Genomic DNA, 13,738 nt, shown 5'->3' on the forward strand with positions numbered 1-13,738 from the left:
CATGCCTCTCTACACAGCGATCTTAGGTATATAGCATTGTTCTTTATTTTTGGGTCATGATATATCAAGTAGGGTGTCCCTACAGCTCAAACTGGTAGCAGCCTCACAGTTGAGCTCCTGGTTCCAATTAGTTGCTAACTGGGAGACCCTGGTTCAATCCTGGGCTGGACATCTCGGTTGGGGCTGCACCCGTCTTTTGAAAGGGACGTAAAATGGGGGTCCCATGTTCGAGGATGTGCCTCGAGCATGAGGTGCCTCCCGGTGAAAATGCAGTGTTTTCGCCAGGACATTTGAGCATAGGGGGCCCCTACGCGGTGATTTGGATCCCCTATGCTGTGATTTTGGCCCCTACGCTGTGTTTCAACCAGCGTAGGGGGATTTTCTGTTGTTTTGATGCAAAAGTAAAAAACTTTGGCTTTATTTCACAAACTTTTGCCCTCAAAATGCAGGAAATAGTATCTTTGAGAGTTTTAAAGTTCAAAATTTCCTGGGGGAGGATGCCCCGGACCCCCCTACAATATTCCAGCCTGTAGCCCTCATCCTCACACCTGTAGCGCTTGCCATGTGGCTTTGCCGCGCAAAGATGCCCCTACGCTGTGAAAAAATCCTGGTGAGAACACTGAAATGTACCCTGCTACTGAAACAGCAAGGAAACTCTATGTGCCACTAGGCACTACAAGGGTCTGAACGAACGAGTGAACAATATCGTCATATGGAAAATAACAACTTTTCAAGGAACGGATGCTTTGTTTGTCCGAGATCAATAACAAAAACAATGTATAGACTTTCACATAAAAGATTTCTATGGCCGTCAAAATGCTGTTAAACAACAAGTACAGAGTGCAACATACATGTACACAATAATACTTTCCTCCAGACTCTAACCTTGATATAATAAGTAGCTGCCCTTGAATAAACGTTTTTTCTTTCTTTTTGCTATCTTTCTGAATTTACACTGATCATAAATACAATTGCAGCAATACTTTTCCTACAATAGATCACATTTTCATCAAGGGAAGTAAAAAAAAGTTTACAGAACTGATGTGAATAGATTTTACCTATCACGTCTAGGAATTACTACTTTTGTATTGATCATATTACTTGTACAGTAGTATGAACACAATTTACATCCTTTTTTTTCTTAAACATTATTGTACAGTGATTTGAAGCCAAAAGAATAGAAAAGGATCAACACAAGTGTACATATATTACAAGTTGATTCCCTCATCTGAACTCGTAGATAGGGAAGCTGTGCTCCACAACGTGGGTAAGGCTTAGGGACTGGTACCTGTAGGGATGACATAGAAGGACATCAGTAATGTTCAATATGAATAGACCATCAAACAAGTACATATTTACTTCTACAGTACAGAAGTTACTAGAATATTCCTCAATCAGTGACTGAGAAAAGGTAACGAGATACGCACCTCCAATTTTTCGACGTCAACTGCACATCTTGATCACGGAATGACCTAGTCTCGCGAGAACACGAGACTAGGACGAGACCTGTGAAGATCGCCCTGCCTCCCCCGCCTCCTTGCGGAGCAGGGGTAAGTAGGACTAGTCTCGTGAGGCTAGGTCATTCTGTTATCAAGATGTACAGTTGACATCGGAAATTTTGAGGTGCGTATCTCGTTACTTTTTCTTAGTCACTGATTGAGGAATATTCTAGTAACTGTTATTACATGTGACTGATTAATCTCTTCAACGATACTGTACTGAAGACATCATGCAAGTGTGATTGAATATTCGGGCTACAAGTACATATAAGTCTCACTACACGAAATCTGATCTTTATGCACAAGTAAAGCATTTGTAAAGCACACTCTCACGAAAATGTGCGCAGTGTCTATGTTTGTCAGTTACATATAGTGGTGCGTACCTAAACCAAAGTTTAGACTCGAGTCCAGAGGTTTAGGTTCAGGCTCGGACTTGAAAGTCCGGACTTGAACCAATGGAATATGTGTGCTACGAATATTTTTTTCCTGTTTCATGTAAAATTGCATATTGGCATATATTTTACATGCAATCTGAAAACTATAATATGCAGAATTATATACAGTCAGTAATTAACGCAGAAGTTCAATTATTAACAAAACACAGCAATGTTTTAATCAAAAAGGAGTGTAAAAGCGAGAGATTTTTTTTCCAGACTTGTTTCCAGATGTCTAGGTTTTTTGGACTTGAACCTAAAGGTCCGGAATAGGTCCGGGGTTTAGGTACGCACCACTAGTTACATATGAATTAAGAGCATTCTGCTAGGTTCTATTTGAATCAAAGGAAAATGGAGTTAAAGTGCAAAAGCGACAAGAGGCAAAAATTGTGCAAAGATATATGTACAAAAGAATGTACTGATTGTACAGTGGTACCATTCTGAGCTGCGATGGTAGTAGTACCCCTCTATGGTGCCTGTGGACTTCTGGAAGCAGATGTAGTAAAAACCAGCGAAGGACGCACCGTTGATGTCCTTGATGGTATGGTCTGGCACAAGGAAGTGTTCCTGTACAAAGGTCAAAAGAAAACAAGGCAATGAGAAATACATGTAGTAGACTTAACATTTAGAAACAGTAGTGCAGGAGGACATATGCACACACAGAGGCACACATAAAAAACAGTACATTTCTCTCTTGGGGTGGAGTAAATAGATGTTACAGACATTGCTTCATATACAGGGACATACTTAGTGCCTGAAGTTTTCCAGTACTACAGCTGTGTACCTTAACAAATTTTAGGTACAGGTACAGGTACACAGGTTTAGGTACAGCTCCAGACCTGAACCTGTACCTAAACTGCTTGTTCAGAAAATGGTAGATTTTCAATAAGGAAAAAAAAACGGGTTTGAACTGGTAACAACATAATGTAATTGTGCCAGGTATTATTTTTATGAAAATACAGATGAAAATTAAACTCCAGCCTTGCAAATGTGTTGGAGTATAGTATAGATGTGGCTTTAGTGCACTGCCACGGTAATTTCACAGTAATTTTATCTGTCAAAGTGGCCATCCCCTGAGTCAGGCTTGACCTGATTAGCACTGGTTCAGTACCAGTCCACCAGGGTTCAGGTATTTTGGACCTGTACCTAATTGATTGTACCCGGTACTGTATTGGTACAGTTAACTAGTACACAGCTCTAGCCAGTACTGTATTCAACTTTTGTTTTTAAAGAATACAAGAGAACAAAACTTACTTTCCACCTCATGAATACAAAATCTGTGTTCCTCAGCTCATCGTAGTCAAAGTTGTCTGAGTTGAAGTTTTTGGCATACTGGTAGAAGGACAGAAACTTGCCCTGAAAACAAATAAACAGAAGGCATAAATCTTGAGCTGCCTGACTTATGATTAAGTTAAATCCAGGGCTCGAAGTTAACCATGTCCCTATGTCCCGGGGCCACCAAAATTTGACCTGGGACAACTCAATAATTAATTCGGGACATATTTGGGACAATCAGGGCTCCTGAGTGCCACTGTGCTCCTCCCTTGTGAAACTGTATACTGGTCCCACCCACTGTTTTTGGTGTGGTACTAGACTAAGTCTTCTCAAAATCAATCATCATTTATCACTCAGCATAGTGAAAGGAAAGCCTGTCCCAGCTAGGCTGTGGCACATGTCTGCTCCCCTGACAGGGGGTCAGCAGAGGGATGGTCATACCTCATTTACTTGATTAAGGTTTGCCCTGCAAGATTAGAAATCAAACATTTTCGGATCTATTCTACCTCCCCAAGAGCCACCGCATCAATGAAGTCTTTAAACTCTGCAGAATTATGCTTTTTCTTTTATAACCTATTAAAATACATTATTTCAGGTTGTTAACAATATTTCTGGTTGTTAACTTTGTTGAAACTTGTGTTTACTACTGAGTATATATACCTTTGTATGTATTATATTTTTCAAATTTCATGCAATTTTCTATTTTACAATACACAATTTTGTATATAACTAAAAAAAAATATTCTAACACAGATTGGCTTGGGCTCAGGTCCTGACTTGAGTTTAGGTCCAAACCTGAACATGAACCTCTGGAACTGAATGCAGACCCGACAATAAGTTCATATCTTTGGCCCTGGTTGGGACACTTCAGGACACTTTCGGGACAGTTGAAATCCACTTTTGGGACAATGTTGGGACAGTAGGAGAAAAAGTTAATTTCGAGGCCTGTAAATCTATCCCAAAGAAATTACACGCTCAAATTAATAGCATTCACTATACTATCCACCAGCTTTACCATTCAAATTTTATCCGTTGCACAGCACAAATATCATTTCCCAGTCAAAAACTTGTTTATCCCCAGAACTCTGTCATCTATGACCGTGTATAATGCCCGCCAAAAACTCTATGTCTATATGTCCACGTTGCTATTGTTGACAATGTTGTTATCAAAGTTTTAACAATGTGAATAATAATGTTTTTATGCTCTATGTATTTAATCATCCAAAGTGCAATACTAGAAGTGTTTGTAAAATCAATATAATTCAGTCCTATGATAAAGGACTGCAATGTTGATTGAATCAATAAAGTTTGAAGTTTAGTTTGAAGGGTAACTGTCTCTCCCCATTGCCCATTAAGTGGCATTAATCATGCATACTAGATCAACTCCAAAAATGCATTACCCAGTGTTTTCTGTCAACTTCTTCATCGGCATCCCACTTCCTGGTCAGGAATGGGTACTTCTTGCTGATGATCTCACCATCAAAAAAGGTGGTCAACGTCGGAAATTCCTACAAGAACAAGAAAGGTACAGTACATACAAATTAGTTTCCGAATTGTGTCATTTCTAATAGGATCGTTAACAATGCACTAAGAAAAAAAATGCTGATCATGTTTTCAGGATATGAAGTAGCAAATATGTAATGTTGTTTCCATCAGTTAGTCAGTTGTTCTTCTGATTCTTTTACATACTGGACCGTCTACATGTATACTTACCACTTGGAAAAAGATGGCCGACACTGTATCACTCACAAACACCGGTTTGCGACCATTTAAAGCTACTTTTTAATTATATCATACATCAGCAAATACTGAGGTAGCATACTTCCTGGCCTTTACATCAAATATAAACTTTAGCTTCAAAAGTTGCTAACCATATGCACAAAAAAGTGCTTCTTAGCTGTGAGGAGAGGGTCTCCAGGGGTCCTTTAGTACACCACTAGGCCAGTGGCTGTTTTTAGCCTGGGCCTGTATCCATGATGGAGTACATCTCCACAGTAAGCTGAAACATAGCAATTGAGTGGTACCTTCCAAATCTGCCACATTGGGCAACAACTGGCAAGTAGAAAATAGGATACTTTCACATGGCAGGGCTCAAACTAATTTTCTTTTCTAGGTCAGCTGCCCAGACAACTCTACAACATAAGTTTCAAATTGGATGGAAAACAATTACCTCTGGGCACAATTATTCACAGGTTAATGAGAATTCCTCCTTTTGTCCTACCTAGTTCTAAGTAACACTGCAAGGGGTAGTTTGTAGGCTAGCAAGCTACCATAGAAGTTAGCATTATACATTGGCTGTGGTGTCACTGTGCATGAAGAGAGAATTTAGCTGCAGTGTTTACTTTTAAAGTTTTAGGATAATGTGTAACACTAACAGATCGCTCTCACACAGAATATATTGAAGCAAAGCAAAGCAATTTTGCCATACAAAGTGCATGGACATGGAAGTGCATGGAAGAGTTTATTTGGGCAAGTTGAGAAATCTTTAGAAAAGCAAATCATACAGAATTTCTTTGTGAACTTTAAGCCATTTTGTTTTGGAGGTCACATTGGAATGTTGGCCACCATCCAATCACAAGGTTTCTACACAAATATTTACAAAGGCTATAGCTAGGGGCTCTGTAAAAATAACTACATGATCATGATGATGGGCTTCAAAACATGTTTCCAAGGTCTTTGTGTTTTGATGATGTATTTGTGAAGTAAACTAAGTCATAACAAGGAGGATTAATCAAGGCTTTAATCAGGCTTGATTAAACCTCCTTGGTCATAACAAGGCTTGTTGTATGAGACAAGCATTACAAATATATAAATATCTATATATCTATATCTATATTTATTGCACTCATAAATAGTGCTTCTGGCAAGGAAATGTAGTGTCTAACAGGAAAACATTGCAAAAACAGTGCAAAAAGGAGCATGTAGTTTTATGTGTACCAAATTTGCAACAAAGTGTAAGCGATAATGACATTTACTGAATTTAAAAACAGTATTCACTTAACAGTGCTTACAATCTCAAATCATCCACAACTGTTCATCTTTGCGTCAGCAGTAGAAAAATTTGTTCTTAACAGTTAGCTGTTCAAATAATGTTAAAGTCATCTGAGTATTAGAAAAGAAAGTGCCAGTCATCTGTGGCACATATAGTGACATGCTCACCCTTACCTCTGTCAGTCCCTTGATTTTCAGATACCCACATAAGTAGCAGCTCTCTTCGTCAACTTGCTGTGAACACAAAAGTTACATGATATATTTTCAATACAGAGATTCTCTCAGTAAAATGACACATGTTTAGTCATTATACAGAAAGTGGCGTAATAGCTAAAATGGTATGCTATCTGGCTTGTTACTTCAAATTTACAAACTTATCATTATGATTATGTAGCAAAATTTGTATTGTGCATATATCAACGGTAATTCAAAAAGTCAAAGTCAAAGTTCCAACGGTAATTAGTCATTGCTTTTGTAATAACGTTAATTTATTTGAATAGTTAAAAATACCTACTAATCTCATTGCCGGAATATTGCTACAAATCTAACACCGTCCCATAGCAATACAAAATGAACGCTATGCTGTCCTTGGTTCTGAAGTTGTTCATGTATTTTCCCATTTCTTTCCCCGAAGCGCCCATAGAGTAGACACACACATGGCTCCACCGCCGGCGCCCCCCTCCCCACCAACCGCCGCCACCTTACCTGCAGGACGACCTCGACATCGTAACTGTTGCCTTTACTCTTCTGGTGTCCCGTGAATCTGGACCCCGAGTAGAGCAGCGAACGGGGCGGTCCTGGCTGTTTGGAGTTTACCGGAGGGGGAGGGACGAGCTCCCACTTTTCTGCGCGGACAGGCATCTTCTCATCCGTCAGGTGAGTTGACAAGATTAGTCTGAAACGTCTCAGACCCTCTTGTCACCACGTGATGGAAAATCTCCGCAAAGACGCACTCTGATTGGTCAGTATCGGGACTGTCTCATTACTGTCTTTTAGTTTTTCAATGTTAGAATGTAGCTGCTTATCAATTCATGTTTTGCATTATGTTTCTTAAAGACCACATTATTAATATGTGCATTTAATCCATCTGGGCAGGAATATGCAATAAAAACTATCATTATTACTGAGGTTTTTTTTTGGAATAACACCCCTAAGTTCTGAATAGGTGCGTCTCGTGACCCCGTTGACCTAGCAAAATGGCGACTCGAGTGTTTTCCGTACATGCTGGAAGGTTTTTGGGGAGGGTTTTTTCTCCTATGCAGACGATAGAACGGCAGATGGCAGCAGGTGAAATTTTAGAAATAATTTGGAGTACATTAGCGTTGTTGCTTTGTCAATTTCATGCACCGGTAACCTTAAAATCAGTTCTGAACTTCATACACGTGTAACCTCAGCTGTCGTGTAACCTCAGCTTAGTCGTGTAACCTCAGCTTTAGTCTCAGCATGTGGCGAAACCAAAGAACTGAACCTTATATATGGAGGAGTAACCTCAGATCTGAGAATCAGTCCTGCAGGTGTAACATAAGATCAGAGTCTCATAGAAGTGTAACATGAGCTGTGAGTCTCCGACAGGTGTAACCTCGACTGTGAATCTCAGACAGGTGTAACCAATTCCCAAAGCACGTTTAATGTAACCTTAGCTAGCTCTGGGCCTCATGCTTGTGTAACATTGGCTCTTATCCTCTCACAGGTGTAACCTAAGCTCTGAGCCTCTAACAGGTGCAAACTCAACTCTGAACCACATGCAAATTCAATTCAACCTCGTTCAAGTCTTTGAATTCCTTTTCTAACTGATTATTGTATTCACTCTTTTGTCACCTACTCAGCAAGAAAAAGATTCTACAAGAATGTTTCCATCAGTCAAGCCAACGGTAAGTGAAGACCTACTCCTTTCTGTTCTACAGATGTGAAAATCGTATATATAACTAGTGAACACATATAATGACTTTGTTATACATTTGTGCATTTGTCCAAGACACAGTCCCAAGTAGTAACGTTACATCAAAAGATACAGAGATCTATGGAATATGTTTGAAGTTCTCAACTATTTTTTTCACAGATAGCATTTTTAAAAACATCTCTTAACGAATTTGTTTTTAAAAGTTTGAAGATATGCATGGATTCATCAAATCATACCAACTGAAAGGTATTTAGTATTAAGAAATGGGTCCTTTCATTCCTTTACTGTATTTAACTCACTTATTAGAATTAAAAATTTGACATTCCTTTCCAGGCATGTATGAAATCAACCTGGACAGGAGAAAGTTGAAAACACCAATGAGTCGCCTGTTCTCAGTGCCCAGTGAGCCAATCGCCATCGCAGTTGCAACAGAATGGGAGGCACAACACAAAGAGATCAAAATGTCACACATGCACATGGTATGTAGTCATGGTAGTGCTGCGTACCTAAACGTAACATCAGGTACAGGTACAGGTACCGGTACAGACTGAGGTTTAGGTACAGGTCCGGACCTGTACCTGAAAAATTAACATGTTTTTCTGAACTTCTTCAACGACAGAAAACATAAACTGTTTTCAACTTGTCAGTATCTTTATTCAAAAAACATAACTAGGTTTCCTACCACCAAACTCCCTTGGCCTAAAATGCCAAATGCTATATCAAAACTCCCAGCCTGCCTGAATGACCTGTTGCATATTAGTTACTCTGTTCCAAGGTATCACTTTGGTCACGTTTGGTGTTGCATGAGGTCAGGAGATCAGTCACAAAATAAGCACATACTTGGTGTAAATTTATATCGGTACAGTACCGATACTTCATGATCCAGTATTTTGGACCTGTACCGAGTAAATTTTTACGGTACAGTACCGGTACACAGAACCGGTACGCAGCACTAAGTCATGGGGATGTGTACCTAAACGCTGAACCGGATCCGGACTCATAAAAACGTTTAGTTTCAGGTCCCATAAAAACTTAACTCAGGGATTCCGTTTCAGACTCACTAGATAAACTAAAACTCACGTCAAATGTTTATTCTCCTTTTTGCTCTAAACGGTATAAAACCTTCCATGTGTAAGGGGGTATAGGGGTAGCTGTTGCGACCTTGGCCTCGATGGTGTGTCCCTTATGAAGTTCGTTAGTATAGCTGCAATGTTAGTGGTACGCTCAACCCAAAGGAAACACAAGGAGTCGCTACATCGTGAAGACGTTGATCTATATTCTCTCTCTGTCCTCTCTCTACATCGAATATCCGCTCCGGTCTAACTCTAGTCCAGACTGGTTCTCTTTATAACCTTATATCCGCCTACGTAACTATTTCTTAGAAAAGGTGCAATCTTCTTCTATCTGAGTCATCATGCGTCATTTCCTCTAGAGGGCACTGGGCAGTCCCAAATAAGGCGATGTCCACCCTGAAGCATGCTCTGCCCTCCTGGAGAGAAGGTCATTATTTCTCACCGGGTCATTTTCTGTAGCCATCATGCTAAGGAAATAGTGCCAGCCTACACTCTTTCTCAGAACAGATCTTTAGAACGGACAACATCCTTAGGAAATCATGGAAAGTATAAGAAACTTAATCTATATTAAAGTACAATGCTATTGCACCTTATTACACATGTATTGCAAAATTTGCAAGTTGAAAAATGACAGCACACTGAACTACCCAGGTTTCGCAGTCAGGATGCCCCTTTTTCCATATGGAAATTTAATGGCAATTTAGTATTTCATTCATGAAGTATTTCTAGCACACAGGTTTTTTGAACCTGAATGTGGGTTTAGGTACGCATCCCTATATGTGGATCATTGAAATGTTACCTTTTAGCTTGAAGGTTTGTCTGCATTGGTAGAATTCATTCCAAAGCAAGATTTTGGTGGCATCGTGTGGCGCAATTGGTAGAGTGTTTCGTCCAGAACCGAGAGGTCCCAGGTTCAAAACCCCGATATGCCCCAATTTTGTGCCCTTGGGAAAGGCACTTTACACGACTTTCCTCACTCCACCCAGGTGTGAATGGATACCTGTCTTCAGTTGGGGAAGGTCGTATTGAGGTCACTGCTGGCGCCGAATGGCAGCCGCTCAGACCCTTACGACAGTTCCACAAAGTGCAAGTGTGGAGCAAATATGTATCTGTTCTGTATTATATGATTGTAAACCCTGCAGCAATTCAGCACTGGCTGCCATTGCATGGGTAATTTCTGACCAATAAACCCTTAAGATTTAACTTTGTATCTTTTATGTCACACCTAGACACAGCTATGTAATATGGCCATCGACAACCCAGGCAAGAAGACACCACAACAGATAGTAGAGGACATCTTGTCATTCCTGGACACAGACACAATCTGGTCAGTAGTTTGTCAATGACAGAAAAAATTGGTCAAATTTTCAAGGATTAGAATTCTTTCATTCATCATGCAAATCTGTATATCAGTCTTTTCTTTTATCTCTTTCATGGTGTTTCTTCTTTCTGTTTTTAGTTACAGAGAAGAGAGTCCAGTGGAGTTAGCAGAGCTAGAGGAAAGGGAATGGGAACCACTTCTAGACTGGGTTAGACAGAGGTGGGTGTGAGGGTTAGTTAACACCATAACTCCCACACCATAAGGCCCATCCCCGTTTCATAGCCCTGGGCCACACTGTGGTGCAATCACTGCAGCAGGGGGCTAGTCCACTGGCAGTGGAGTGTGTTTAACTTCCATACTGTTTTTTAAGTATGTACCATTTTTATAAAGTCTTTGGTATGACTCAATGCGCCTCTTGTCCAGAGGTGTCCTACCCGGGAGTTGAACTCGGGCCTTCTGGTTCCAAGTAATCAGAACCAGATGTGGTAAGTAACAGAAGCACAGACCACTACACCACAGGGACACCCCAGGTGTGAGGGTACAGTGTGGTAAAGCTGAAGAGCAACAACTTCCTGTGTGCATTTTATGATGACTTTCAGCAATGGAATTTGCAACATTTGCAAAGTTGATGAAAGTTAGACATCCAGGTAGTAAGATACGAAAAAAAAAAAAAAATTACTCAAACAACTGGATAAAATTTTGAAACAGTCAGACGTTTCAGACAGCATCCGCTGTCTTTTGTCAGTGACTAAGGATAGGACTGGGTATAAAACCTGGTTTTCCAGTCCTATCCTTAGTCACTGACGAAAGACAGCGGATGCTGTCTGAAACGTCTGACTGTTTCAAAATTTTATCCAGTTGTTTGAGTAATTCTTTTTTTTTGCGCATTTGCAAAGTACACATTTTTTCAATGCATGAAGGAACAAATTAGTTGGATATACAATATTCATATTGATTATATATAAGAAGACTTCTGATAGAATTAGCAAAGTTAGCATGCATACACATAAATTGTCATGCATGTACAAACTTTCTTCTGTCCAGATCATACATTTGTAACTTTTGCAGTTCTTTATTACAAATTTGTCTCCCCAGATATGACATCCAGCTACAGTCGAGTACCAGCATCCACGGCCCAACCATTCCTAAAGCCACCAAGTCAACATTAAAGAACCATCTTCTCTATTACAACCACTGGTCTCTTGTAGGTGAGAGTGGTTCTTGTCACTGGTTAGCTATCTGATACATAAAACCATTAAGGTTTGTGGGGCGGCTAATCTAGTGAAATTGACTTTGCACTATTTTACCAGTAAAGAAGTGAGAGAAAACTGGGTTTGTACTGAATATTGGTAGCAAAAAACAAAAGGTTTCAAAAAATAGTTTTTGGAACCATACGGATGACGTCATCATGTTTTATTACCCTTGTCATAGATATTTTCAAAGTTTATGTTACAGTAATGTTTTAGAGGTGCCGAGTATAAGGTGAATTAGATGTGCAGTTGGAGATTTTTAAGTCATCAACATAGGGTCTTAAAAAAATGATAATAGAGACTTAATTTGTGTGTGTCATTGTACCCTTAGTGATTTTCAACATCCAGGTTTTCGAACTCTATGAAGTAGGATATTTGGAGTTTCTTTTAACACAACCAGGTTCTCTCACCTGCTGACGTTTTGGTGTCTGTCAGACGCCTTCTTCAGAGCTTCTGACTGAAGTACTGCTTCTCACCGCTATAAGTAGCCGATGTAGGTGGCGCTTTTGCGGTGAGAACGTAATCCCAAATGTGGCTGAGCTTGTATCCCCCCTCTCTATGAAGTGTTATTGTTTCAACCATTGTATGTTTTAATTTTCAGGTGTGACAAGCTTGGTAGAGACTCTTAAGTCAGTGGTGCTGAGTCTAGCTCTGATGGACAAGCATCTCACAGTGGAGAAGGCAGTTGCACTGGCCAGGCTGGAGACAGAGTTTCAGGTAAAATGTTTTCTCATCACTTCTCCTACCTTCAGACTTGATGATTGCTACTGTTTTGTCCATCAAATGATCAAACTCAAACCTTAGACATAGTGGCATCGTGTGGCACAATCGGTAGAGTGTTTCGCCCAGAACCGTGAGGTCCCGGGTTCGAAACCCCGATATGCCCCGATGTTGTGCCCTTGGGAAAGGCACTTTACACGACTTTCCTCACTCCACCCAGGTGTGAATGGGTACCTGACTTTGGTTGGGGAAGGTCGTATTGAGGTCACCTGCTGGCGCCAAATGGCAGCCGTCCAGACCCTTGCGACAGTTCCACAAAGTGCAAGTGTGGAGCAAATATGTATCTGTTCTGTATCATATGATTGTAAACCCTGCAGCAATTCAGCACTGGCTGCCATTGCACGGGTAATTTCTGACCAATAAACCATTATCATTATTATTACATCATCAATTCTGTTCTCAATACATTGTGCGATGAGGTCTAATTGATTAAACTGTGTTGATGACCTTGGCATATTTTACCAAATTGATGACCTTTACTGGATTTAGTCCATGCATGACCTTGACTTTTTAACCGTGTTGATTTCTCGACTGGTTTTACAGTGTTGATGACCTTGACTGATTTTTTTACTGTATTGATGACCTTGACATGTTTTACTCTATTGAAACCTTGACTAATTTAAACATTTTTTCTCCAGATTGTTAAATGGGGGAATGTGGAGTGGGCCCATGACATGGACTATCATAGCAGATTTTACATTGTATATGACCTTGACATTTTTACTGTGTTGGCGACCTTGACATGTTTTACTGTATTTATGACCTTGACTGATTTGAACATTGTTTCTCCAGATTCTTAAATGGGGGAATGTGGAGTGGGCCCATGACGTGGAGCTGACAGACCTGAGAGCCAGGGCCGCGGCCTCCGCCCTCTTCATCCACTATAACTCAGAACGGGTCACCACAAAGGAAAAGGCCCCCTCCTGGAGTGCTTAACTTAGAGTAGACAACCCCTATGGCTAAAAGTTGACGTTTTCTTCAACCATAATTATTTGAAAGTTACTACAAGACTGAAACACACTGCGAAGATTAGAATTTTGACCCATGTACTTGTCATAAACCAGCCTGTTCATTTTGGGCAGTAGCAATGAAATTTCAGGACAGCCTGTGACTTTTGATCATTGATTGTTGTACCCAGGTACTTTTGATGACAGTTTTATTCTGTTGTGACTAATACATTATATGTTAGAAGACTCTTGTCATCTGAGACATGTA

At 40.2% G+C, this 13,738-nt stretch overlaps 3 protein-coding genes across 4 annotated transcripts in view; 2 read left to right on the top strand and 1 right to left on the bottom strand.

Moving 5' to 3' along the window:
* The window catches only part of LOC136440051 (rRNA methyltransferase 2, mitochondrial-like), a 217,257-nt gene that overhangs the window by 5,692 nt on the left and 197,827 nt on the right, over nucleotides 1-13,738 (top strand). The window lies entirely within an intron of this gene.
* On the bottom strand, nucleotides 1,083-7,123 carry LOC136439969 (glucose-induced degradation protein 4 homolog). Of its 2 annotated transcripts, none has more exons than XM_066435674.1 (6): nucleotides 6,905-7,122; nucleotides 6,374-6,433; nucleotides 4,609-4,716; nucleotides 3,188-3,289; nucleotides 2,370-2,500; nucleotides 1,083-1,288 (listed from the first exon to the last, which is right to left on the bottom strand). In XM_066435674.1, the coding sequence occupies exons 1-6, from the start codon at nucleotides 7,058-7,060 to the stop codon at nucleotides 1,225-1,227; spliced, it is 621 nt and encodes a 206-aa protein (XP_066291771.1). In that variant the 5' UTR covers nucleotides 7,061-7,122; the 3' UTR covers nucleotides 1,083-1,224. The 2 variants fall into 2 exon arrangements, with proteins under 2 accessions (XP_066291771.1, XP_066291770.1); XM_066435673.1 differs by having other exon boundaries at nucleotides 1,100-1,288; nucleotides 6,368-6,433; nucleotides 6,905-7,123.
* On the top strand, nucleotides 7,374-13,473 carry LOC136440525 (ATP synthase mitochondrial F1 complex assembly factor 2-like). Its single transcript, XM_066436574.1, has 8 exons — nucleotides 7,374-7,486; nucleotides 8,026-8,070; nucleotides 8,433-8,578; nucleotides 10,402-10,499; nucleotides 10,632-10,712; nucleotides 11,589-11,701; nucleotides 12,345-12,460; nucleotides 13,316-13,473. Exons 1-8 carry the CDS (start codon nucleotides 7,396-7,398, stop codon nucleotides 13,457-13,459), a joined length of 834 nt encoding a protein of 277 aa, XP_066292671.1. The 5' UTR covers nucleotides 7,374-7,395; the 3' UTR covers nucleotides 13,460-13,473.

The sequence above is a fragment of the Branchiostoma lanceolatum genome, chromosome 8 (genome assembly GCF_035083965.1).
Source record: "Branchiostoma lanceolatum isolate klBraLanc5 chromosome 8, klBraLanc5.hap2, whole genome shotgun sequence".
Taxonomy (NCBI): domain Eukaryota; kingdom Metazoa; phylum Chordata; class Leptocardii; order Amphioxiformes; family Branchiostomatidae; genus Branchiostoma; species Branchiostoma lanceolatum.